Source organism: Colias eurytheme, chromosome 22, assembly GCF_061535395.1.
Source record: "Colias eurytheme isolate Ceu_HAF_F1 chromosome 22, ilColEury1 Martin Lab GWU primary, whole genome shotgun sequence".
NCBI lineage: Eukaryota > Metazoa > Arthropoda > Insecta > Lepidoptera > Pieridae > Colias > Colias eurytheme.
The window spans coordinates 1,538,851-1,565,894 of record NC_143001.1 but is presented as its reverse complement, the minus strand read 5'-3'; the positions used below and the strand labels follow the sequence as shown (position 1 = coordinate 1,565,894).

The 27,044-nt window shown below is 37.5% G+C and overlaps 2 protein-coding genes across 2 annotated transcripts in view; one reads left to right on the top strand and one right to left on the bottom strand.

Moving 5' to 3' along the window:
- The window catches only part of homer (protein), a 64,994-nt gene that overhangs the window by 8,574 nt on the left and 29,376 nt on the right, over nt 1–27,044 (bottom strand). The window contains exons 3-6 of the mRNA XM_090115225.1: nt 16,607–16,738; nt 15,052–15,219; nt 14,292–14,357; nt 12,578–12,711 (exon numbers count right to left, since the gene is read on the bottom strand). Coding sequence (XP_089971351.1) covers nt 12,578–12,711; nt 14,292–14,357; nt 15,052–15,219; nt 16,607–16,738 — 500 coding nt within the window. The remainder of the gene's footprint in view (nt 1–12,577; nt 12,712–14,291; nt 14,358–15,051; nt 15,220–16,606; nt 16,739–27,044) is intronic.
- Nucleotides 3,924–12,301, top strand: LOC149898546 (uncharacterized). Its single transcript, XM_090115226.1, has 4 exons — nt 3,924–4,068; nt 9,312–9,455; nt 9,955–10,051; nt 10,352–12,301. Exons 1-4 carry the CDS (start codon nt 4,057–4,059, stop codon nt 10,582–10,584), a joined length of 486 nt encoding a protein of 161 aa, XP_089971352.1. The 5' UTR covers nt 3,924–4,056; the 3' UTR covers nt 10,585–12,301.

The following is a 27,044-nucleotide window of genomic DNA, read 5'->3' as shown; positions in this document are numbered from 1 at the left end:
TTGCGAAATATGTACCACGGGCGAAGCCGAGGCGGACCTCTAGTAAAGAATAAGATGATAGGAGGCTTTATTAATCACAATTGAATGAAATAAAAGTACTAAGACTCTTGTGTTCAAATAAATTTATCATTTATAAGTGGCGTAGCAACTCAACCCAGTTTACAAACTAAGTTAATTAAATTTAAATATACATATTTTCATTTCATTCTTAAAATTTCCGCATCGCGCTTTTTATTATATTTATCTATACTAATATTAAAAGCTGAAGAGTTTGTTTGAACGCGATAACCTCAGGAACTACTAGTCCGATTTGAAAAATTCTTTCGGTGTTACATAGCCCATTCATCGATGAAGGCTATAGGCTAATAGGCTATATAATATACATATATGTATATCATCACGCTAAGACCAACAGGACTGGAGCCACGCGGGTGAAACCGCAGCTAGTATAATATATTTTATAGAAACAATTCTCTCACATGATACAAGCTATTATTGAATTCACGATTTATTACATAGTACATACTTGCGTTATACGAAACAATGTAATGCACGGGTGACATAACGATCGAATTTTCCGGATATTCTAATAAACAGCGTGAAGATGGAACAATTTCCCGACTGCACTATAAGTGCTGTTACGTGAATTATTATGGTGATCGAGTGTGGTGAATTGAAGTATTAATCCAAGTATTTATCATTTGAACGGTGAAGGAAAACATCGTGAGGAAACCGACATGTCAAAAAGTTCGACGACATATTGTGTCATCTACAAACCCGCACTTGGCCAGCGTGGTGGATTACGGTTCGATCCCTTTCACGGGAGACCCGTGTCCCAGCACTGGGAACATAATAGGCTGATGATGATGATGATGATCTTATCATTTGACTTTGAATAAATTTTTGTTCTAAAATGAAGTTACCAATTCAAATAATTAATAAGTAATATACCACCCTGCACCCGCCGTGCAAAATAAACAAAGTAAATTTTATAATATTAAACATACAAGAAGACGAATTGTTTACAAGATGTATAATAAACTATATACAAAAATGTATAATAGGTGGGTATCAGTAATAAACAACAACTTCCGCAATTAATTGTCGTTGCCATAGCAACAGAACAAGCATCTTAAATTACTTAACCCCATAGAGTTTCAAACAGAAATACCCTCAAATTTGGCAACTTTTTAATTACTTGCGAACTCTTCAAGTTACCAAAGAACACATAATTATTATAAAGGAAATAATTAATCCCTGACTTTCAAAATAATTAGGTGTTTCGCATATCTACAATAGTTAAAATAATTACTGAATGTACTTATTTTCATTGTATTGTTTTGTAGAAGTTACAAAATATAATAGGTATATATATTATATACCTATAGGTATTGTTTCACTTCATCAAAACCCTATATCAGTAAAAGATCTTAAGAAAAAACTTCGTAAAACTGTACTAAAGTACAGTATCACGACTGACAATATCAAAAATTTCTATCCGGCCAATATAATAAAACCTCGTAATCTTCTATAGTCAAACCAACGAGTAAAACTAAACAGCCAAATTGTACATTTGTTTTAAACTATTATTTATGTAAATTATTACTATTTTTGTGTGTACTGTGCAATAAAGTGTTTTTACTTTACTTACTGTAAATGTTAATTATCATAATACTATCATCTTCTTACTAAACTGCTATATAAAATAATGCTGTCTCATAACACCAATCCAACTTACATACCTACACTACACATGATGGATGAAGCGATTAAATTATAATGCCGGAATATTTCCTTGCCCACTCTGTTACGGATATAATTGGTGCGGATTATGCTATATGAGAGACGCGGCCATGCGGTTATAATAATATCAGGGGGTGGTACCGATAATTGCTTTATGTTGGTTATATATTATCTACTATAAATTATTTTACGTGAACTTACCAAACAATTATGAATATTTTTAAGAAGTAGTGAAAATGAAGAGAAAAGAGTTCAAAAAACGAGGAGGATCTACGCTTCACTAATAAATTGACAAATAGAAAATTATCTACTCAGCACGCTGGCCAAGTGCATGTTGGCGGATGTCACATGTCAACCTTTTTATTCTTCGACTTATTCGGTTTACTCACGATGTTTTCCTTCACCGTTCAAGCAGTAATGATGCGCATCTTGCGCAGATAAATTGAAATACCAATTTATTGAAATATCAATTTATTTCCTGCAAGCTCTCCTGGTCTCGAACGCCCGATTTATCGTTTTGAAGTCCCAAGTCCTTACCACTGAGCCACCACTGCTTTTTACACAACAACACACGAGTTTTATGTTCATAATAGTGTCGTAGTAGTCCATTCAAAATATCTGGTAGCAAGTACGCGGTACAATGGCCGTACATATTTTTTGAGTATGCTTCAATTACAAACGCTTCATAAACTCTACATACTATTAATGTCGCGCAATCGTTGTCTCGTTAATTATATCTTTATAGCTTCCTTTTCAAACAGTCAATGCACTACCTACCTATATATTGCAGTTTTTGCAACATATAACAATTAACATTAATACGCATTGTGGTCAAGTTATAAAACTTTATACTCTACTTATTGATACATCTGATTATTGTAATAGTTGTTCCATTTTGTAATATTTTTATTATTTAAACAATAATTTGTTATTGATCGTTACGCGTTGATGGACAGTAAATTCTTTGTACTGCGCAATAACATTTTAATATGCTGATAAAATGGCAAAACGGCCCTAAGGAATCTCAACAGTTGTAAGATGAAATTATTGCAAAGAAAACAGACAGTTTCTTCCTATAATTTACGATACAACCAAGCTGCAAGATATGGAATACTAGAACAAGTTCAAAGGGAAGACTTGCAAATGTATAAAGTCGATAGACTAGGTAGGTACTGATAACTTGAACAGTAGGAAACGCAGACAATCAGTCAATCAGTATTTAATTATTTTTAAATCCTCAGAAAAAGCAAATAAAATGACGTTCGGTTTCTCATAATTTTTTGAAATGTGAAATGAGTATATGAACGACATAAACTTTAATAATTATTATTTACTAGCGGTCCGCCCCGGCTTCGCCCGTGGTACATATTTATGTTTTCTCTACATAAGAACCATCCTGGTACGTCAAGGAATATAATAAAAAAAGAATTATCGAAATCGGTTCAGCCGTTCTCGAGTTATGCGCTTACCAACACATTTTGCGATTCATTTTTATATATAAGACTAGCGGTCCGCCCCGGCTTCGCCCGTGGTACATACATATTTACGTTTTCTCTACGTAAAAACCATCCTCGTACTTCAAGGAATATAATAAAAAAAGAATTATCGAAATCGGTTCAGCCGTTCTCGAGTTATACGCTTACCAACACATTTTGCGATTCATTTTTATATATAAGATTTACTCTCTATCATACTCTTGTTGGTCTTACAAAAAACCAGAAAAAAACTATGCTAAAGTTTACTGGAGAAATGGCGGCCTTATCATTCTCAAATAAGCTCATAATTCTCAGCTCAAAGCCATTTCTCCCAAGCAGTCTTCAACACTTCACACAAGTATAAACGCAATCAAAAAAGCACAACCAACGCGAAAGATGCTGCAGTAATACTTTCATTACTCTAATCTCCAAAGGAATCATCATTAATATTCATCCACAATCCTAAATAGAACAAACTAAACCTCTTCGGAAGATTGATGGCACAAACACTATTGATTTTCAGTTTCCACCCAAAAAGGGTTCACAATAAAATTCCCAGCCATTAATCAATACATCAATCCTTTCTCTGTTCAAATATCGCGAAATCCTTATCAATAAAATATAAAACACGGCCACGGAAAAACTGACTGTTAAAATTAACTCTTATTCCCATATATGTAGAGTTGAAAACTCACCGTTCAATGAGCAATCCCCGGAACGCATATAAAAAGTAGGGATAGCATATACATGCGTATAAGTTGATAGTAGGTTGAAAATAATTTACTTTCGTTAGTGAAATATTATAGAGAAGTGCTTTATTTGTGTGTGTGCAAAAACAATGGAGTTCCTTGTGAGTAATTTTTAATTTAAATATATTAGAGTATTACAATAGAAAAAGCATTGTTTTTTTTTTATAAAATCTTATATCCAATTAATATTATTATCAATACAAGAAATAAAAACATAATGAGATAACTATTCCTGATTGATAATCTAAATTAACAACTAAATTCCTATTTTATATCATACTGATATTTTAATAAATTTCATGTTAGCCAGTAAAAAAACCTAAAATTTTAATTTTATAAAGCAACTATTTTTATAAAACAATAACTTGTTTAATCTTAAAATAAGTACATTTTATTCGGCAGCTTTTTTATTCACACTACCTGATTCTTTACTCTTGAATATTTTAATAGACAAACAGATTGTATGTATTATTCATTCATAATATGTATTATATGATATATCATACGCTACGAACCGCTGAGTCGATGCTTATTGCTACCAAAAAAACGTATGGAAACAAAATTTCACTCACACACCGAACACCATAATGACATCATTACACTATAGAGAATATCTTAATAATGCGATATTAATGTTTAACTCATCACACATCACTAGTGACATAGAAACTTAGTTAAACTAAATCTCTACTAACATAGAAACTTAATCTTAATCGTGCCGTATGAGAAATTCCATTTACAGAATTTTTTTTTAGGTAAGTAACAAAATTTTGAAAAATATTAAGCTTTATCTTCTATCCTTACTACTAATCGTGCGGGTCAATATAAATTGATATTTAAAAACGTTTACAAGACAAATAATCATTCATAGGCACGAAGAAATTTTGAAGACAGGCAAAATTTATCTTCTCTACTTTTGAGCTACGCATGACTGCTACGGAATCAGTGTTGATATTTCTTTTTCTATTTTAACCGAATGTATAAGGTTTTTGTTTAACTTGCGATTTGTAAATGTAATAAAAAATACTTGTATGTAAAATTTGGATGTATTCTTCCAAAATGATGATCTATCTAAATCAAACTAAACAAATTATTAATCAATCTAACTAATCTAAGCGAGTTGATGCTCGATGGATGTATAGTTCATTCAGAGACAGTTTTTAGAACCTTCCTATCTCAGACACCAATCCATTATTTAAAAAAAAACAAAATTACTATGTCTAATATCCGGAAGTTAAATAAATATGTCAGGCAATGGATCGTGCAAATTGATCGCTTCATTCCGGCGGCCGGTCACGCTACGGCGCGCCAGTTTGTGCAAAACGCGCGATAAGCGCTTCCGATAGTGGCGTGAGAAAAAATAGATTTAAACTTTATTTATAACTAGCTTTCCACCCGCAGCTTCGCCCACGCAGTCAAAAAAAAACCCGCATAGTTCCTGTTCCCGTGGGATTTCCGGGATAAAACCTATCCTATTTCCCGGGGTAAAAAAAAGCCTATATGTCCTTTCTCGGGTATCAAAATATCTCCATACCAAATTTGATGCAAATTGGTTCAGTAGTTTAGGCGTGATTGAGTAACAGACAGACAGACAGAGTTACTTTCGCATTTATAATATTAGTATGGATAATATATGTGCACTTTTCTGACTGAGAGAATGAGATTGATAGAATAGGGAGTGCACTATTGTGCCTATACATATGTCCTATATCATCAATCAGGTTAGCAAATCGTGACTGATTTTGACAGTCGTGATCATATTCGGTTAGAAGAACAGTAAAGTCTTTCTATTTTCAAGAACCTTATAAGATGGAAAAGCTGTTTCTTATTCTTGTAAATAAAAGATTTGCACGCTTTTGAAAAGTGATTAGTTTACCTCGTATTCAATGTAACGTGGAGAGATAGAGATAAAGTAGATTTCCTAGAAGTAGAATAAATTACAAGCAAAATTCTAGACGCGAAATACTTCAAACCTATTAAATAACATGAATTAACACTACTTATAGATGTTTAGTGTCGAGTAAAAAGGAGTACATGCCACGGCCCAAGACCCGCTCCGCTTATTAGCATACTAAACAATAAAACCCCAGTGTATTGCATAGCTTCATTAGCAATTTTATTATTTAATCGCCAACTCCACTATGATATAACATCACATGTAACAAACGAATTAAAAGATGTCAAGTGAAATCCAATTTGCCGAGGCGTAACAACGCGCACGCGATTTACAGGAAATAAAGTTCATTTCGATTGAGGAAACTATTATTATTTTAGCGCGACGACATCGCGACCGGACTTATTATATATTTATGGCCGTATTTCTTAAAAGAAATGTAATTTGTTAATTCCTGTTTACTGTAATTACACCTTGTCAATTGACTCTGTAATTGCTGCAGACCTTTTCAGATATGTTAATACGATGCCATACTGTTCCTATTTATGATTGAATAGGCAATTTTATTTTAAAATGGGATCATTATCACATTCGTACCAATGCTGTTTACGAACAACAAAAAAAATGTAATTACCGTTGAAATGTGAATTAAAAAGTTCTCGCAATCCTTACGATTATCATCTCAGTACCGAACCTGGACATTGCTTTACACTTTCCTAAAACAAATCTTCACAAAGCCACGCTTACTGCTTCGTAGTTCGTACCTTAAACCTACGACAAACGAAATGCCTACGACTCGCTAAAAACGTTTAAAATGCGACAATAAGTTCAATAATCCCCAACCACTCATATCAATAAAACGCACCAATTACCATTGCATTTATCGAAATTATGACATTCCTATAATTATTATGCGAATGCTCACGCAATGATGCGGCGTTTCACATAATGCCATAATATTATTATGCACGTAAACGTCAAACATTATGTCATTTCACGTATGAGCGTAAACTTTTACGCTTAACCCGCCATTGGTGACCTCATATGTCTGTGAGACCGGGCAGTTAAAGAAACCCAAATATTTTTGTCACCGTTTATCGAATTGCACTGTGGTTTCGAGTAGCTGCCTAATTTCGGGCCCCCTACCCTACCCCTACCCCACGACAGCGACGCGGGCACACGTTACTGAGTTCTGGCCCCAACCCGGTGCGTGAGACCAGCGTCACCAACTAAGTAAGTCAAATGGTTATTGTGTATTTTTTTTATTTTACTTATTTTGATAAAGCTGTTGTTGTAATTTATAGTTTAATCATATAATTCTATTATTAGTAAGCGTTTTGCTAGATTTGATCGATATTTTACAAGAAATTCCGTGTTTTTTGTTCAAATTGTGAACACTGTTTCAGCATGTCTTACGAAAGTAATCAGTGTCGTCTCGAGGCTCTTTTGCAAGAAGCAGTATCTGATGAGGACAGATTACAAACGTCATCGGAAAGTGAATCTGGAAGTGACTTCGAACCAGATAATTTCGAACCAGATCGCACGTAGTACCAATAACTTGCTCTAGTTGTTTGGCTGTTGAAGATGAGTGATTTTAGTGTTGTATTTTTTTTTTTTGGTCGAAGTATTACCATTTATGTTACTTCATTTTATGTTTTCAGTGTCATAAGACTGACTAAGCCTAATTTTACTGTTAAATAATTAAGATTGATGCTTTATTTTTGAGTTTTAAAAAAACTTTGTTAAAATACTTGACAATTTTAGTTATTTCAAAGATGTTGTCTTATGCTAATAAAAGAGATTTAATTTATTAAATACCTATGTTTTATTGACAATAAAAGATCAAATTTTATATCTATCCCAATGAAAAGTAGCATGAACCGTAAATTACCGATAAACTCGTAGTCAAAAACCCCGGTGCGTGAGACCGGGGTCACCAACGCTGTAAGTCAAATTCACGTCACCAATGGCGGGTTAATTGCGAAGTCATTATCAATATTGCTTGATCATTCGACAAGCTCTACTTACGAATTCATTATTTCATTTTTAACGCGCTTTTATTAAGCTTCACCTGTACGTTTGTAAGTAACAGGAGTCGATTTTGACCCATTTTAAATGGTCAGATTTAATTCAAACTTTATACAGGAACTTTATACTTTATTAACTTTATAAAGGATCGTTGACAATAGAATAATTTTCATGAATTTAAGCGTGTTTTTTAGTTTGTTTAACTATATTAATTATGATGACTGATCGAATTATCTACCAATCAATTTTTGGAGTGGTATTTTCCAAATGTTACTTTGGAATACTGGCACGAAAAGCTTTATATTCAAAGCTAATAAATAGTTTATACAGAATATTATTTTTAACAACATGACGCCCTGGTACTTATACAATATACTTAGTTCTCGGAATAACTACTATATTGATAAACAAGCTTTCCGCACGCAGCTTTGTCCGCTTGTCTAAAACCTAAAAAATTACATACTAAAACCTTCCTCGAGAATTACTCTATCTATTACATAAAGCCGCATCTAAATCCGTTGCGTAATTTTAAAGATTTAAGCATACATAGGGATATAGGGACAGAGAAAGCGACTTTGTTTTATAATATGTAGTGATATGAAAACTCAATTTTCTAGTTTCAGTGAAAGCTTTCCTTTCAGAGCTTTTAACGTTGTTCCCAATAAAGGCTTGTGACGTCATAATTATATCTTATTAGCTATTATATTACGCTAGTCTATTATGATTTAATTAAACAGGTTGATTGCACGAATCAAAACAATTATCGTGTGCATTCATGAATGTATTATACAATTCATTAATTAAATAATACCGTATTTAAAGGAGATTAACGTTAAGTTTTTGTCATGTAAGTTATGCGTATAATGACAGTTATTCGATTGGAATTAATAGAACTTGAAGGAAACAAAGACGAGTCACGTCAGAACAATTAAATTTGATTGAGTTACGATTCCTAACAAATGTTACTTCTTCATTACAATTCTTAGTCCAGAAAGGCAGGCAGGCCCATGGCTTTTCCACAAATCGTTGTTTTTATTAGAGCCGCAATATGAATGTGGTCATGTGAATGTCGACGGCTGAAGTAGCCTCTGCCGTTCACAACTTGCCGTTCGTGTGTTAGAACTCTTAGTTTAAATTATCATAATTACATAAAAATCTATATCATTTCATAGTATAAAACTGAGGCTCTTCCCGCTATCTGTCCCTATATTATATGTTTAGATCATAAAAACTACGCAACAGAGAAGAAGATTTATAGGTATTTATATAAGATGCATTACTAATTGCAACGCTACGCAATAAAAACGCTACGTTGCGTAGTGGAATAAAAACAACCAAACACATATTCGCATGTATAATATCAGTAAGGATAAAGATAATAAAGCTATAGGTATTATCTCTAACACACCCATATCTTTCCAGAAACTACTACCCCTATTCGCCCTACTATCCTGCTCAATGGCCCAGTACGGAGGCTACGGTCTCGAAAGCTACGAGGACTACCACAAGCCACTGGTTCACCACGCGTTGGACGAGCACAATGATGAATATGATGTAGATTATCATGTAAGTAATTCTTTATTATAAATGGTAATTAACTTGGTAGTACTTGTGAAGTGATGAAAATTTTTAAACAACCAAAAAAAACGAAAACGAGGCGGGATTCAAATCCGCATCTAGCCCAAGGATAACAAAAATTTTCAAATTGCACTGTACAAATTAAAAACTAACATACAATGGATACGAAGATATACAAAACTAAAGAAATGTTTTCTGTTAATAATCAGAATGAAATATAGTGCAAAACAAGCTAAAGCGTATGGCCGTATTGTGAATCCTAAAGGTTTTTTAAATTCCTATTTATCATTTTTTTTAATAACCAGACAATTCTAACATGCGATATTCACGACGGATTATAAATAATAATTATGAGAAGTAACAACAGTATGAACAGGATCATTACATAACAAAATATTGTATAATACTGATACAAGTTACTAGTACAATAACAGCATTAATAAATAGCACTCACATGAGTAGTAAATACAATATATAACAATTACAGGCACACCCAAAATACTCGTTCGACTACTCGGTTAAGGACCCTCACACTGGCGACGAAAAGGAACATTGGGAGACTAGAGATGGTGACAAAGTTAAAGGTAATTAAAAAACTCTAATATCTTTATCCTATAAAAAACTCATAATGAAACATCACGTCATTCAAATAATTCTTCCTAAATGTATTTGCAATTATAGAAATACCAATTCGACCTATAAATAAATATTTGCATTATATACCTTCAGTATCATTTAAAAAACATAAAAAATTACTATTACTCGTCAATCCGACTTATTACAAGTTCATCAAGGATTTTATCCTTACCCACAATTTATATTCCACTTATACTATCTCCCAATTTAAACCCAAATATTTACGTTTTATAAAACTAAACCCACAGGCTCCTACACCCTAATGGAAACAGACGGCACGAAGCGCATAGTAGAATACGAAGCAGATGACAAAAACGGTTTCAACGCTGTCGTCCACAGAATTGGCCATCCCAAACAAGAGATAGAACATGAAGAATTTAACGTAGCCAAACCAGTATACGAACCACAATATCAGGAAGAATTCCAACAGCACTATGAAAGCGGATTCGTTCCTATGACTGGTTATGATCATAGACATTAAATTGGCTATCTTTGGTACTAGAATAGGGGGATACTGACATGAATAAGAATTAGGGTAAGCTACATCATGTGAACTTTAGGCACTTTTGCTGAGTTTTTAAGTAGATAGTATGAATTGAATTACTTTATATTTAATGTATGGAGTCTTACTTAGCGATAAAGCTATTGAATTTATGAACCTTTGTCTTGACTTTGGCGATTTTAAATGACATATTATTGAAGTGAAAACTTCTTTAGCGGCGTTGGGTATAAAATCTTAAACTCGCGTCAGGACACGTGACCTGATCGAAAAAGCGTAAGACGGATGGATATCAAACAAGCTCAACGTTAATAATCAAGTTTTCACTTCTGCCGGCACTCCCGGAGTGCAACCCGTCTTTTTTTTTGTTATATTAGTTAATGGATATTTTTGTTGGACAAACGCCCTGAAACCTCTCTAAATACTAGCTACCAATAGTAGTTAGGTCACTTAGAGAGGTTTACAGGTACGTTTAATTTAATATATTACACCATTTTTAAATGTCTGACTAGAAACCAAAACTAAAATAAATACTTCATATTTTGCTAAATTACATGTTGGAAAAAATATCCATACAATTTATACAGTGTATTTAGATTTTAAAAAGTTTTAGAGGCCCCTTACGTTACTACTGAATATGTCCTATATGGACATACTAACCAGGCCCAAATATTCATGTCTGTCAAACAATCCCATTCTAGAATATTCTAGTATCAAAGAACATAAAAGATCTTTTGTTTCACCATCGTACTTCCGCGTCATTTAATCTGTGTTACAGAAACCCAAAATGGCTTTAGATATAACTGATTACTTATATTACAAACAGTATTATTTACGTAATTTGATCGACAATACTTATATCAATGTCTTGAACATGTTATATATTATAGAAAATATATATTTAGTCATTTTACAGAACTTCCGAACGAATAATTGTAATTCTTACAAGCAAAATACTCTTTTGATAAAAACTAACAATAAAATTAAGAAAAAAATTCTTTATATATTTTAGGCAAGGGCCTATTACAGTGTCAACTAACTTTACTGAGATAGAAAATATATAAGCCGTCTCTTTCTTTTGTTTTGCATGACATGAGATGGTATTATGTTTATTTTCTGAGTAAAAGATTTAGAACGGTGGAAAATAGGACAGAAAATTAGATTTGTTAGTTTTTTATCAAATGAGTATGCTATCGTATGATACTCCTACAGTCATCTGGAATAATCAACCTAATGATAATATAAAGTCGAAATTGGCTTGAATGATCAATCCTGAAAAATTACCATAAACATTATAAGCAGAATAGTTGTTTGCACTAAAAATAAGAACATTTTTATATATTTTTATGCTTATTGTTATTGTTAATGAACGTCGTTATGATATTCGACATTAAAATTGTTATATTACTTTATAAATATTGCTTTAAGTTTTCAAAAAATAGAAAAAAATGCAAAAAAATTGGCCTATACCATTGGTAAAAATATATAATATCGTTATATAATTTTAATTCTTTTGGTTGAATAAGTTTTATGAATTCTTTATAAGACAAAAAAAATGAACGAGTAGACTCTTGTAAAATGAGTATTTCTTGTTACGCTATTTATTTGTGATTTTTGTATTCCCTTGAATTGATGAGACTGTAATTCGTAGATAATAAGTATTGTACAAAAATCTTGTAATAAACTTTTTTTTATTGTTTATTTGTTTTTTATTTAAACACCTCTTCCAGATTTCATTAATTAAAATATGTAATACTAGCTGCGCTCAGCGGTTTCACCCGCATGGCTCCGCTTCTGTCGGTCTTAGCGTGATGATAAACAGCCTATAGCCTCGATAAATGGGCTATCCAAAATCGAAAGAATTATTCAAATCGGACCAGTAGTTCTTGAGATTACCGCATTCAAACAAACTCTTCGGCTTTATAATATTAGTATAGATGAGTATATAATACAATACAATACAAGAAACACTCACCTCTGCGCGAGCGCAAGCTTCAACCGATCGTTTTCATACCGCAGCTGCTCAGCTGTGTCGGGGGGTGCGGGTTCGGTTCCCGCGGAAGAACTTAGCGGACCTCGAGCAGCTCGACCCACTGTCGCGTAACCGCCCTGCATTGGGATAGTGACGAAAAATGACAAACAATTTTGAAAAAAAAATTTTTCTGAAGTGAAAACTTCTTTAGCGGCGTTGGGTATAAAATCTTAAACTCGCGTCAGGACACGTGACCTGATCGAAAAAGCGTAAGACGGATGTTTTTTTTTTTAAGCCCTTATATTTCATGCGTAAGACGGATACCATTCCAAAATATCAAACATGCTGAACGTTAAAATTCAAGTTTTCACTTCTGCCGGCACTCCCGGAGTGCAACCCGTCTTTTTTTTTCACTATGAAAAGTCCACTTTGGTCGGTTACACTGTGGTGGTGAATATTTTTTATTCCTTCACTATGTAAGGCTTCTTGTGTACTTGTAGATATTGAAAAATTGAAAAACAATTTTTTTTCCACTATGTTAGGCCACTTGTGTGTGTACTATGTGTTTTTTTTTTTCCAAAAAGGTCCACTTATGTGTGTTACACTATTGAGGTGATAAAAACTGTATTTTTCACTAGAAATTGTCTTTACAGTAAAGTCAATAACGTTTTTTCATCACCAAAGTTCACTGTGTAAAAGAACACATTTTTCCAATAATTCACTATTATGACACTATTTTTGAACGGGCAATATTCTCAAACTCAATATGAACTGTTTTTGCACAAAAAGTCACTAATTCAATTAATAATAATAATCCGCTAAATACTACTATTTTAACAATTAAAATTTCACTATGAAATTTCTAAACTTGAATTGTAAGTAATGTTAACTAGACATTTGTGTATAACATGATTAAATAATGTGTGTCGTATTTTTATCTACAGATAAGTTTACGATAAGATATCTTATACGCTAATTGTAAAATAATGATTCTTCAACCATTTGTAGTTAGTTTTCTTTACCTCGAGCAAAGTAGTTGCTTGTTTAGCCATGAAGAAGCTTTGAATTTTCTTGAAAGCCCTAAGAGCTATTACGCACTGTCGACCAGTCGCCGGCGACTGAGTCGCCGGCGACTGGTCGACAGTGCGTAATAGCTCTAAGTGAAGTCCCATGTCCCCTAGTGGGGTAAGGGGCAGATGCATTATACACCTGTTTCACTGATCGGTTTTCTTTAGGGACAAGTAGGTGATCAGCCTTCTATGTCCAGCCAGACCGAGACATTTTTTTCTCTTCGTCTCCACCGGGAATCGAACCCAGGACCCCTCGGTTCTACGCTCACGCGTCATCCACTGTACCAAGGAGGCGGTCTTGAAAGCCCTAAATGTGGTTATTTTCTTGGTCGATAACATTGTTTTTTTTTTTGTGCTGTGGGTAAAATAAACCGTTGTAATGAAATATAGTAAATATAATATCTGCGAAAAATCCACAGTATCATAATCTATTCGGTTCTTCTCCGTAGACACTGCTTTCCGAATCGGTGGTAAATGTTAAAATATATAATGACGATTCTAATCTAGTCTAATTGAATAAATAATATTCGAATAACAACAATTTTAAAGGAATAAAAAAATCCATTCAAAATTAATTAAAAGGCACTCTGGGCATGTATTATTTATTAAGTTATGTTATATTTTAAATACTATATTTATGTGCATACCTGAATAGTAGAGGAGACTGAATGCGCCCGCTGATGTACATTCATTTCGTCGTTTTCTGTTTTTGGCTGCAACAAAATCATATAATTTATATTTCACTTTATTTAATTTTACTCGCACATTCCTGATTTTTTTAGAATATAAAAAAAAATACGATCACGAGGCGGGATTCGAACCAGGCTCGTGATCATCATAATATATGGCATAGGGTGTCACTTAGACACATAAAACCGAAAGAGTAGATATATATTTACCCAGAGAAATATAATTACCCATTTACGGGTGATCGGCACAGAATCCAAACTAGCTTCGTATTAGATTTTTTCTTAAAATTGCATTCTGCACACGCACAATTCCCGTATATAAGCGTGCAAGCGCTGTGCAGAGGGCACTCTTACACCCGACCACACAGCACGCACACTGTTCTCGTCCACCTCCCTCGCCTGTGCGTGCGAAAGCTGCGCAGGCGGCTGTACACCTGTCTCCACAATACACACACTGCTGCGCGGACGGCATACTTACACCCGACCGCGCATTGCGCGTACTGTAACTAAGGTAGTTGCATACCTGTGCAGCCGAAAGCTGTGCGGGCGGTTCGTCCCCAGCAACGTATGCTGCTAGCGGCAACGCGCTTTACACCTGTCCGCACAATACACACACTACAACCCACCAAGTCCCTTACCTGCGCGGCGAGCGCTGCGTGGCCGTCGTACATACACCACACCGCGCAGTGTGCGTGCTATTCCCCTGCAAATCTCTCACCTGTGCAGGCGAAAGCTGTGCGGGCGGTTCGTCCCCCGCAGCTCGCGCTGCTAACAACGGCGACGCAGTAGCGGACGCTACTGGCGTGGCCGCACCGGAACCGTTGGTCGGTTTACCGCATTGCGCAGCTTGTATTGCTTCTTTCACCTCTTGGAACTTTTCGATGAACTGCAAACACGACGTATATGTATGATTACTACTAAGAATAACGAAAAAAGCACGTATTTTTATAGATTGTTGTTTTGGTATACATATAAGCTACGGCACACTCCCAAGTTTCATCAATCAATTGTATGTATCCTCATCATTGACAACAAACGTTATTACAAACCTTCGAGTTTACAATATTATGAGTAGGAAAGTAAAATTCAACTGGCTAATAAAATAAAAGCAGTAAAATAAAATAAAAAGGTATATAAATACATTTATTTCTTACTCTACGTTATGAGGGGAAAATTAAACTCAACTTGATATGTATACATATTAGAATTTTTATTACAATAAAATATAACAGAACACGAGGTAACCCAAGTACCCTCGTTTCTATGTCAAGATTGTTCTGTGATTCATGTTGAACATGAATCACAGAACAATCATGTTGAACATTAACGTTGTCAACATACATACACAACACAATAATCGATTTTACGTCTGTTATGAATTTTGAACAATAGTAACAAAGGTTTGTCCCACGCTTTGTCCCAAAAAGCAAGTATAGTAAATGTTATTTCCTCTTTATACAAATTTTCCCACCCTCAATTATTTATTTGGCAATACTACATTACACCTAACTTATTTCTAGTCAGTTGTTTCATCGCATTTATTTTCATTCAGATTTGCTCAAACTTTTATGCGTAGACAGAGTACATCCATCCATCTTTTTTCACCCCATTATTTATATAGGTAAAGACTAAAGACTGTTCTTTTTGGTATAACTATAATATTAAAAAAAATCATACGTAAATTTCTCATACATTTTTGAAGATATCACTATTGCCATGCTATCCATCCTTTTAATATGCCTATAAAATGTATTTTTTTTGCTGTATAATATATATTTTTAGTTGATTCTATCAATAAGCGTGTTTCTTTTGTTTTGTTTTATATACATTACTATCTGTGCTCCGCGGTTTTACCCGCAGTGCTCCGCTCCTGTTGGTCTTAGCGAGATGATATATAGCCTACTAGATTTCCGCCCGCGGCTTCGCCCGCGTTTTCAAAGGAAAACCCGCATAGTTCCCGTTCCCGTGGGATTTCCGGGATAAAACCTATCCTATGTGTTAATCCAAGTTACCCTTTATATGTGTGCTAAATTTCATTGTAATCGGTTCAGTAGTTTTTACGTGAAAGAGTAACAAACATCCATACATCCATACATCCATACAAACTTTCGCCTTTATAATAGTATTAACATTAAGAATAGCCTTCCTCGATAAATGGGCTATCTAACACCGAAAGAATTTTTTCAAATCGGACCAGTAGTTCCCGAGATTAGCGTATTCAAACAAACAAACAAACTCTTCAGCATTATAATATTAGTATAGATTCTACATACCTTCCCCAACTCCGCCTCGGACGCGAAACCCAGCCCGTACACGGTGTTCGCTCGCACGTCGCTCCACTGTCCGAACTTTTGCGACGTCTTCGTGAACGTCATGTTCGCTGTTATCGTGCTGTTTATTACCGCCTGGAATGGTGATTAGAGTGTTTTAATGTGTGCGTCAAGTTAATAAAGTATTAATATTTAATACATAATAACATAGTGGTTAATTGTAATTTATGCATTTAATTGCTTTATTCATTTAACCCACCTATGTTAACAATATGGGTGGATACTTTTGCCTATGTCAAGAAATTTATTTCACTACGACGAAGTTTCTGTAAATATTACTGATACTGACGCAAATAAATACGATCGGATGTGTCCTAATTTTAATATATAATTACTAGCTTAGGTAAAAAAACAGACGTGAAATTTTTCCACATTAGATCTCCTCATTATTCCCTTCTTTATTTTAACGAAAACACTGTGAAGTACCAACGTGTACTCATATCGACCTACTTATATCAGAAACCTAATTCGCAAAACAAACGAAGAATAATTTACTTTTTATTTTGTCATAGAATTGATACTTGTTGCTAATTACAAGTTATATTATTAAAATTATAATTATTTTTTAACAAAAAACTTCAAATTCTCAGAACTAGTCAAAATTTAAATAAAACCAACTGGATAATGGACCATTTTCATATAGAAAATAATCATAAAAATCTGATGAGTCAATCGAACATTCTGAGGTAACAAATCCAAATAAAAATACAGTCAAATTGAGAACCTTTTATTTCAGTCAATTCCAAAACAAATAACGCGTAACCCAAAAAAGTTCTCCTCCCTAAATCTCAAAATACCCTTCAACTTTATCGGTCAAGCTGGCATGTTCACAGTACTCACACTTATGCAATTTCACTTACAGTATGTTCAAAAATAAATGCGACTCTAGTTTCATTTTAGACTTGAATTGTAAAATGGTGCGATGTAGATAAATATATGCAAATATAATTATGAAAGCTCTCATAATTTACCTGTAAAATTATAATTTAAAAGTAAATCAATTGATGAACTTAATTATTTATTCTAATAATAATCAATTGGATAAAAGTATTAATAATCATTCAATTATCAAATAATAATTAAATTTCAGGTCATAAAAACAATACAAATAACACGTGTACGCTCACTCCCAACACACGGATGGTTGTTTTGATAATGATTTAAATAACGGACGTCTTCTGCAGTTGCGGAGCAGTCTTGTCCTGACTTTGGTCGAGTAAAGATATCTAAGAAATATTATATTTGTAGTAAGTTCGTAATACCTACCAATACGCGCTAACAAATATGTGTTACCTACATGTTTATTGTATAATTTTCACACTATTGGTTTTCTCAAACTCAAACATTTATACAATTAGACTTCTTCTAGAAGCATTTTTGAATCGTCATAACAGTTTAACATTTACCACCAATTCAGAAAGCAGTATCTATAGAGAAGAAGAAGAATCTATTTAATCATAATCGTAATCTTCTACTTCACTGAAACTTTCATCGCTCGAAGAACTCGATGTTTCGTTGTCGGAATTTCTTAATGTTATTATAAATGAGTCAGTGTAATTATCTACTTTTGGTTCTAATTGATTTCTTTCCTCATGTTCGCGTCTTTCTCCAAACGTCACTAAACATATCCAGACTAATAGCATTTGCTTCCTTTCTAAATAATTCTTCCACAGTTTTCAAGATAAAGTTCACATTTTGTGATGCTACTTTCCCTTTAATTATGCCCCATAGTAACTCTATTGGGTTGAGTTCTGGATGGTGGAAGGCGCAATACACTATGTCCATGATCTTTGAGGATTGCATCAAGTAAAAATTGTGTATAGTTTGGCTTATTTTTTTTAATAATGTCATAAAGAATAGGTATTGTGTTTCTTTCTGGATATGGTATATTATGTTTGTCCAACCAAGCTAACATGTCATTTTTTCTTGAATTCGATGTGGGCACTTCATACGACGTTGTGGTATGACGCATTATCGAGTACTAAAACTGACTGAGGTGGTAAATTTGGAAGAAGTTTTTCTATGAAATAAAATATTATCTATGCTTAGGAATGCTTTTCCCTTATGCCCGAGATCCAAAAAGCTAGTTTTTTATGCTATGATAGCAAGCTAGTGTCAGTCAGCTAGCAAGGCTTCGTGTAGACAAAACTAGATTCATTTCTAAGCTAGAAAACTAGTTAGCTAGTTGACAAGCCAGGACAGTTTCAATAGGATGGAGTCAGGGAGCTATAATAGTTAATTTTACCGGCCAGGAAGCTGTAACAGGTGCTTTAACAGGTCAGGGAGCTTTTACAGGTGCTTTCACAGGTCAGGGAGCTTTTACAGGTGCTTTAACAGGTCAGGGAGCTTTAATGGATGTTTTATCAGGTCAGGGAGCTATAACAGATGACTTAACAGGTCAGGGAGTTATAACAGATGCTTCTACCGGTCAGGGAGCTATAACAGGTGCTTAAACGTGTCAGGGAGCTTTTACAGGCGCTTTTACAGTTCAGGGAGCTGCTACAGGTGCTTTAACAGGTTAGGGAGCTTTTACAGATGCTTTAACAGGTCAGGGAGCTGAATCAGATATATTAACAGGTCAGGGAGCTTTTACAGGTGCTTTTACAGGACAGGGAGCTGCTACAGGTGCTTTAACAGGTCAGGGAGCTGAAACAGATATATTAACAGGTCAGGGAGCTTTGACAGGTGCTTAAACGTGTCAGGGAGCTTTAACAGGTGCTTTTACAGGTCAGGGAGCTGCTACAGGTGCTTTAACGAGTCAGGGAGCTTTTACAGGTGCTTTAACAGGTAAGGGAGCTGAAACAGATATATTAACAGGTCAGGGAGCTTTAACAGGTGCTTTAACAGGTCAGGGAGCTTTTACAGGTGCTTGAACAGGTCAGGGATATTTAACAGGTGCTTTTACAGGACAGGGAGCTGCTACAGATGTTTTATCAGGTCAGGGAGCTATAATAGTTACTTTTACCGGTCAGGAAGCTGTAACAGGTGCTTTAACAGGTCAGAGAGCTTTAACAGGTGCTTTAACAGGTCAGGGAGCTTTAACAGGTGCTTCAACAGGTCAGGGAGCTTTTACAGGTGCTTTTACAGGACAGGGAGCTGCTACAGGTGCTTTAACAGGTCAGGGAGCTGAAACAGATATATTAACAGGTCAGGGAGCTTTAACAGGTGCTTTAACAGGTCAGGGAGCTTTTACAAGTGCTTTCACAGGGCAGGGAGCTTTGACAGGTGCTTTAACAGGTCAGGGAGCTTTACAGGTGCTTAAACAGGTAAGGGAGCTTTAATAGATGTTTTATCAAGTCAGGGAGCTATAACAGATGACTTAACAGGTCAGGGAGTTATTACAGATGCTTATACCGGTCAGGGAGCTATAACAGGTGCTTAAACGTGTTATCAGGTCAGGGAGCTATAATAGTTACTTTTACCGGTCAGGAAGCTGTAACAGGTGCTTTAACAGGTCAGGGAGCTTTTACAGGTGCTTTAACAGGTCAGGGAGCTTTTACAGGTGCTTTTACAGGACAGGGAGCTGCTACAGGTGCTTTAACAGGTCAGGGAGCTGAAACAGATATATTAACAGGTCAGGGAGCTTTAACAGGTTCTTTAACAAGTCAGGGAGCTTTTACAGGTGCTTTCACAGGGCAGGGAGCTTTTACAGGTGCTTTAACAGGTCAGGGAGCTTTAGTAGATGTTTTATCAGGTCAGGGAGCTTTAACAGGTGCTTTAACAAGTCAGGGAGCTTTAACAGGTGCTTTTACAGGTCAGGGAGCTGCTACAGGTGCATGAACAGGTCAGGGAGCTGAAACAGATGTTTTATCAGGACAGGGAGCTACAATAATTGCTTTTACCGCTCAGGAAGCTGTAACAGGTGATTTAACAGGTCAGGGAGCTATAACAGGTGCTTAAACGTGTCAGGGAGCTTTAACAGGTGCTTTTACAGGTCAGGGAGCTGCTACAGGTGCTTTAACGGGTCAGGGAGCTTTTACAGGTGCTTTAACAGGTTAGGGAGCTGAAACAGATATATTAACAGGTCAGGGAGCTTTAACAGGTGCTTTAACAGGTCAGGGAGCTTTTACAGGTGCTTGAACAGGTCAGGGATATTTAACAGGTGCTTTTACAGGACAGGGAGCTGCTACAGATGTTTTATTAGGTCAGGGAGCTATAATAGTTACTTTTACCGGTCAGGAAGCTGTAACAGGTGCTTTAACAGGTCAGAGAGCTTTGACAGGTGCTTTAACAGGTCAGGGAGCTTTTACAGGTGCTTAAACAGGTAAGGGAGCTTTAATAGATGTTTTATCAAGTCAGGGAGCTATAACAGATGACTTAACAGGTCAGGGAGTTATAACAGATGCTTATACCGGTCAGGGAGCTATAACAGGTGCTTAAACGTGTTATCAGGTCAGGGAGCTATAATAGTTACTTTTACCGGTCAGGAAGCTGTAACAGGTGCTTTAACAGGTCAGGAAGCTTTTACAGGTGCTTTAACAGGTCAGGGAGCTTTTACAGGTGCTTTTACAGGACAGGGAGCTGCTACAGGTGCTTTAACAGGTCAGGGAGCTGAAACAGATATATTAACAGGTCAGGGAGCATTAACAGGTGCTTTAACGAGTCAGGGAGCTTTTACAGGTGCTTTCACAGGGCAGGGAGCTTTTACAGGTGCTTTCACAGGGCAGGGAGCTTTAACAGGTGCTTAAACGTGTCAGGGAGCTTTTACAGGTGCTTTTACAGGTCAGGGAGCTGCTACAGGTGCACGAACAGGTCAGGGAGCTGAAACAGATATATTAACAGGTCAGGGAGCTTTAACAGGTGCTTTAACAGGTGCTTTAACAGGTCAGGGAGCTTTTACAGGTGCTTTAACAGGTCAGGGAGCTTTAACAGGTGCTTGAACAGGACAGGGAGCTGCTACAGATGTTTTATCAGGTCAGGGAGCTATAATAGTTACTTTTACCGGTCAGGAAGCTGTAACAGGTGCTTTTATTGTCAGAGAGCTTAAACAGGTGCTTTAACAGGTCAGGGAGCTGCTACAGGTGCTTTGACGGGTCAGGGAGCTTTTACAGGTGCTATAACAGGTTAGGGAGCTTTAACAGATGCTTTAACAGGTCAGGGAGCTTTTGCAGGTGCTTTTACAGGTCAGGGAGCTATAATAGTTACTTTTACCGGTCAGGAAGCTGTAACAGGTGATTTAACAGGTCAGGGAGCTTTTACAGGTGCTTGAACAGGTCAGGGAGCTTTTACAGGTGCTTGAACAGGTCAGGGAGCTGCAACAGGTGTTTTAACAGGTTAGGGAGCTTTTATAGGTGCTTTTACAGGTCAGGGAGCTGTAACAGGTGCTTTAACAGGTCAGGGAGCTTTTACAGGTGCTTTAACAGGTCAGGGAGCTTTTGCAGGTGCTTTTACAGGTCATGGAGCTATAATAGTTACTTTTACCAGTCAGGAAGCTGTAAAAGGTGATTTAACAGGTCAGGGAGCTTTTACAGGTGCTTGAACAGGTCAGGGATATTTAACAGGTGCTTTTACAGGACAGGGAGCTGCTACAGATGTTTTATCAGGTCAGGGAGCTATAATAGTTACTTTTACCGGTCAGGAAGCTGTAACAGGTGCTTTAACAGGTCAGGGAGCTTTTACAGGTGCTTTAACAGGTCAGGGAGCTTTTACAGGTGCTTTCACAGGGCAGGGAGCTTTTACAGGTGCTTTTACAGGTCAGGGAGCTGCTACAGGTGCATGAACAGGTCAGGGAGCTTTAACAGGTGCTTTAACGAGTCAGGGAGCTTTTACAGGTGCTTTCACAGGGCAGGGAGCTTTTACAGGTGCTTTCACAGGGCAGGGAGCTTTAACAGGTGCTTAAACGTGTCAGGGAGCTTTTACAGGTGCTTTTACAGGTCAGGGAGCTGCTACAGGTGCATGAACAGGTCAGGGAGCTGAAACAGATGTTTTATCAGGACAGGGAGCTACAATAATTGCTTTTACCGGTCAGGAAGCTGTAACAGGTGATTTAACAGGTCAGGGAGCTTTTACAGGTGCTTTAACAGGTCAGGGAGCTTTTACAGGTGCTTTCACAGGGCAGAGAGCTTTTACAGGTGCTTTTACAGGTCAGGGAGCTGAAACAGATATATTAACAGGTCAGGGAGCTTTAACAGGTGCTTTAACAGGTCAGGGAGCTTTTACAGGTGCTTTAACAGGTCAGGGAGCTTTAACAGGTGCTTGAACAGGACAGGGAGCTGCTACAGATGTTTTATCAGGTCAGGGAGCTATAATAGTTACTTTTACCGGTCAGGAAGCTGTAACAGGTGCTTTTACAGGTCAGAGAGCTTTAACAGGTCAGGGAGCTGCTACAGGTGCTTTGACGGGTCAGGGAGCTTTTACAGGTGCTATAACAGGTTAGGGAGCTTTTACAGATGCTTAAACAGGTCAGGGAGCTTTTGCAGGTGCTTTTACAGGTCAGGGAGCTATAATAGTTACTTTTACCGGTCAGGAAGCTGTAACAGGTGATTTAACAGGTCAGGGAGCTTTTACAGGTGCTTGAACAGGTCAGGGAGCTTTTACAGGTGCTTGAACAGGTCAGGGAGCTGCAACAGGTGTTTTAACAGGTTAGGGAGCTTTTATAGGTGCTTTTACAGGTCAGGGAGCTGTAACAGGTGCTTTAACAGGTCAGGGAGCTTTTACAGGTGCTTTAACAGGTCAGGGAGCTTTTGCAGGTGCTTTTACAGGTCATGGAGCTATAATAGTTACTTTTACCAGTCAGGAAGCTGTAAAAGGTGATTTAACAGGTCAGGGAGCTTTTACAGGTGCTTGAACAGGTCAGGGATATTTAACAGGTGCTTTTACAGGACAGGGAGCTGCTACAGATGTTTTATCAGGTCAGGGAGCTATAATAGTTACTTTTACCGGTCAGGAAGCTGTAACAGGTGCTTTAACAGGTCAGGGAGCTTTTACAGGTGCTTTAACAGGTCAGGGAGCTTTTACAGGTGCTTTCACAGGGCAGGGAGCTTTTACAGGTGCTTTTACAGGTCAGGGAGCTGAAACAGATATATTAACAGGTCAGGGAGCTTAAACAGGTGCTTTAACAGGTCAGGGAGCTTTTACAGGTGCTTTAACAGGTCAGGGAGCTTTTACAGGTGCTTTAACAGGTCAGGGAGCTTTTACAGGTGCTTGAACAGGACAGGGAGCTGCTACAGATGTTTTATCAGGTCAGGGAGCTATAATAGTTACTTTTACCGGTCAGGAAGCTGTAACAGGTGCTTTAACAGGTCAGAGAGCTTTAACAGGTGCTTAAACAGGTCAGGGAGCTGCTACAGGTGCTTTGACGGGTCAGGAAGCTTTTAAAGGTGCTATAACAGGTTAGGGAGCTTTAACAGATGCTTTAACAGGTCAGGGAGCTTTTGCAGGTGCTTTTACAGGTCAGGGAGCTATAATAGTTACTTTTACCGGTCAGAAAGCTGTAACAGGTGATTTAACAGGTCAGGGAGCTTTTACAGGTGCTTGAACAGGTCAGGGATATTTAACAGGTGCTTTTACAGGACAGGGAGCTGCTACAGATGTTTTATCAGGTCAGGGAGCTATAATAGTTACTTTTACCGGTCAGGAAGCTGTAACAGGTGCTTTAACAGGTCAGGGAGCTTTTACAGGTGCTTTAACAGGTCAGGGAGCTTTTACAGGTGCTTTCACAGGGCAGGGAGCTTTTACAGGTGCTTTAACAGGTCAGGGAGCTTTTACAGGTGCTTTCACAGGGCAGGGAGCTTTTACAGGTGCTTTCACAGGGCAGGGAGCTTTTACAGGTGCTTTTACAGGTCAGGGAGCTTCAACAGATGCTTTAACAGATCAGGGAGCTGCTACAGGTGCATGAACAGGTCAGGGAGCTGAAACAGATGTTTTATCAGGACAGGGAGCGACAATAATTGCTTTTACCGGTCAGGAAGCTGTAACAGGTGATTTAACAGGTCAGGGAGCTATAACAGGTGCTTAAACGTGTCAGGGAGCTTTAACAGGTGCTTTTACAGGTCAGGGAGCTGCTACAGGTGCTTTAACGGGTCAGGGAGCTTTTACAGGTGCTTTAACAGGTTAGGGAGCTGAAACAGATATATTAATATGTCAGGGAGCTTTAACAGGTGCTTGAACAGGTCAGGGAGCTTTTACAGGTGCTTGAACAGGTCAGGGATATTTAACAGGTGCTTTTACAGGACAGGGAGCTGCTACAGATGTTTTATCAGGTCAGGGAGCTATAATAGTTACTTTTACCGGTCAGGAAGCTGTAACAGGTGCTTTAACAGGTCAGAGAGCTTTAACAGGTGCTTTAACAGGTCAGGGAGCTTTAACAGGTGCTTCAACAGGTCAGGGAGCTTTTACAGGTGCTTTTACAGGACAGGGAGCTGCTACAGGTGCTTTAACAGGTCAGGGAGCTGAAACAGATATATTAACAGGTCAGGGAGCTTTAACAGGTGCTTTAACAGGTCAGGGAGCTTTTACAAGTGCTTTCACAGGGCAAAGAGCTTTGACAGGTGCTTTAACAGGTCAGGGAGCTTTTACAGGTGCTTAAACAGGTAAGGGAGCTTTAATAGATGTTTTATCAAGTCAGGGAGCTATAACAGATGACTTAACAGGTCAGGGAGTTATAACAGATGCTTATACCGGTCAGGGAGCTATAACAGGTGCTTAAACGTGTTATCAGGTCAGGGAGCTATAATAGTTACTTTTACCGGTCAGGAAGCTGTAACAGGTGCTTTAACAGGTCAGGGAGCTTTAACAGGTGCTTCAACAGGTCAAGGAGCTTTTACAGGTGCTTTTACAGGACAGGGAGCTGCTACAGGTGCTTTAACAGGTCAGGGAGCTGAAACAGATGTTTTATCAGGACAGGGAGCTACGATAATTGCTTTTACCGGTCAGGAAGCTGTAACAGGTGATTTAACAGGTCAGGGAGCTTTTACAGGTGCTTTAACAGGTCAGGGAGCTTTTACAGGTGCTTTCACAGGGCAGAGATCTTTTACAGGTGCTTTTACAGGTCAGGGAGCTGAAACAGATATATTAACAGGTCAGGGAGCTTTAACAGGTGCTTTAACAGGTCAGGGAGCTTTTACATGTGCTTTAACAGGTCAGGGAGCTTTAACAGGTGCTTGAACAGGACAGGGAGCTGCTACAGATGTTTTATCAGGTCAGGGAGCTATAATAGTTACTTTTACCGGTCAGGAAGCTGTAACAGGTGCTTTTACAGGTCAGAGAGCTTTAACAGGTCAGGGAGCTGCTACAGGTGCTTTGACGGGTCAGGGAGCTTTTACAGGTGCTATAACAGGTTAGGGAGCTTTAACAGATGCTTTAACAGGTCAGGGAGCTTTAGCAGGTGCTTTTACAGGTCAGGGAGCTATAATAGTTACTTTTACCGGTCAGGAAGCTGTAACAGGTGATTTAACAGGTCAAGGAGCTTTTACAGGTGCTTTAACAGGTCAGGGAGCTTTTACAGGTGCTTGAACAGGTCAGGGAGCTGCAACAGGTGCTTTAACAGGTTAGGGAGCTTTTATAGGTGCTTTTACAGGTCAGGGAGCTGTAACAGGTGCTTTAACAGGTCAGGGAGCTTTTACAGGTGCTTTAACAGGTCAGGGAGCTTTTGCAGGTGCTTTTACAGGTCATGGAGCTATAATAGTTACTTTTACCAGTCAGGAAGCTGTAAAAGGTGATTTAACAGGTCAGGGAGCTTTTACAGGTGCTTGAACAGGTCAGGGATATTTAACAGGTGCTTTTACAGGACAGGGAGCTGCTACAGATGTTTTATCAGGTCAGGGAGCTATAATAGTTACTTTTACCGGTCAGGAAGCTGTAACAGGTGCTTTAACAGGTCAGGGAGCTTTTACAGGTGCTTTAACAGGTCAGGGAGCTTTTACAGGTGCTTTCACAGGGCAGGGAGCTTTTACAGGTGCTTTTACAGGTCAGGGAGCTGAAACAGATATATTAACAGGTCAGGGAGCTTTAACAGGTGCTTTAACAGGTCAGGGAGCTTTAACAGGTGCTTTAACAGGTCAGGGAGCTTTTACAGGTGCTTGAACAGGACAGGGAGCTGCTACAGATGTTTTATCAGGTCAGGGAGCTATAATAGTTACTTTTACCGGTCAGGAAGCTGTAACAGGTGCTTTAACAGGTCAGAGAGCTTTAACAGGTGCTTTAACAGGTCAGGGAGCTGCTACAGGTGCTTTGACGGGTCAGGGAGCTTTTACAGGTGCTATAACAGGTTAGGGAGCTTTAACAGATGCTTTAACAGGTCAGGGAGCTTTTGCAGGTGCTTTTACAGGTCAGGGAGCTATAATAGTTACTTTTACCGGTCAGGAAGCTGTAACAGGTGCTTTAACAGGTCAGGGAGCTTTTACAGGTGCTTTAACAGGTCAGGGAGCTTTTACAGGTGCTT

What these genes read in the sequence shown, in the direction of transcription:
- LOC149898546 (XM_090115226.1), top strand. An exon ending in AATATGATGTAGATTATCAT is followed by an intron (nt 9,456 to 9,954) that starts GTAAGTAATTCT and finishes TAACAATTACAG; the next exon opens with GCACACCCAAAATACTCGTT. An exon ending in AGATGGTGACAAAGTTAAAG is followed by an intron (nt 10,052 to 10,351) that starts GTAATTAAAAAA and finishes CTAAACCCACAG; the next exon opens with GCTCCTACACCCTAATGGAA.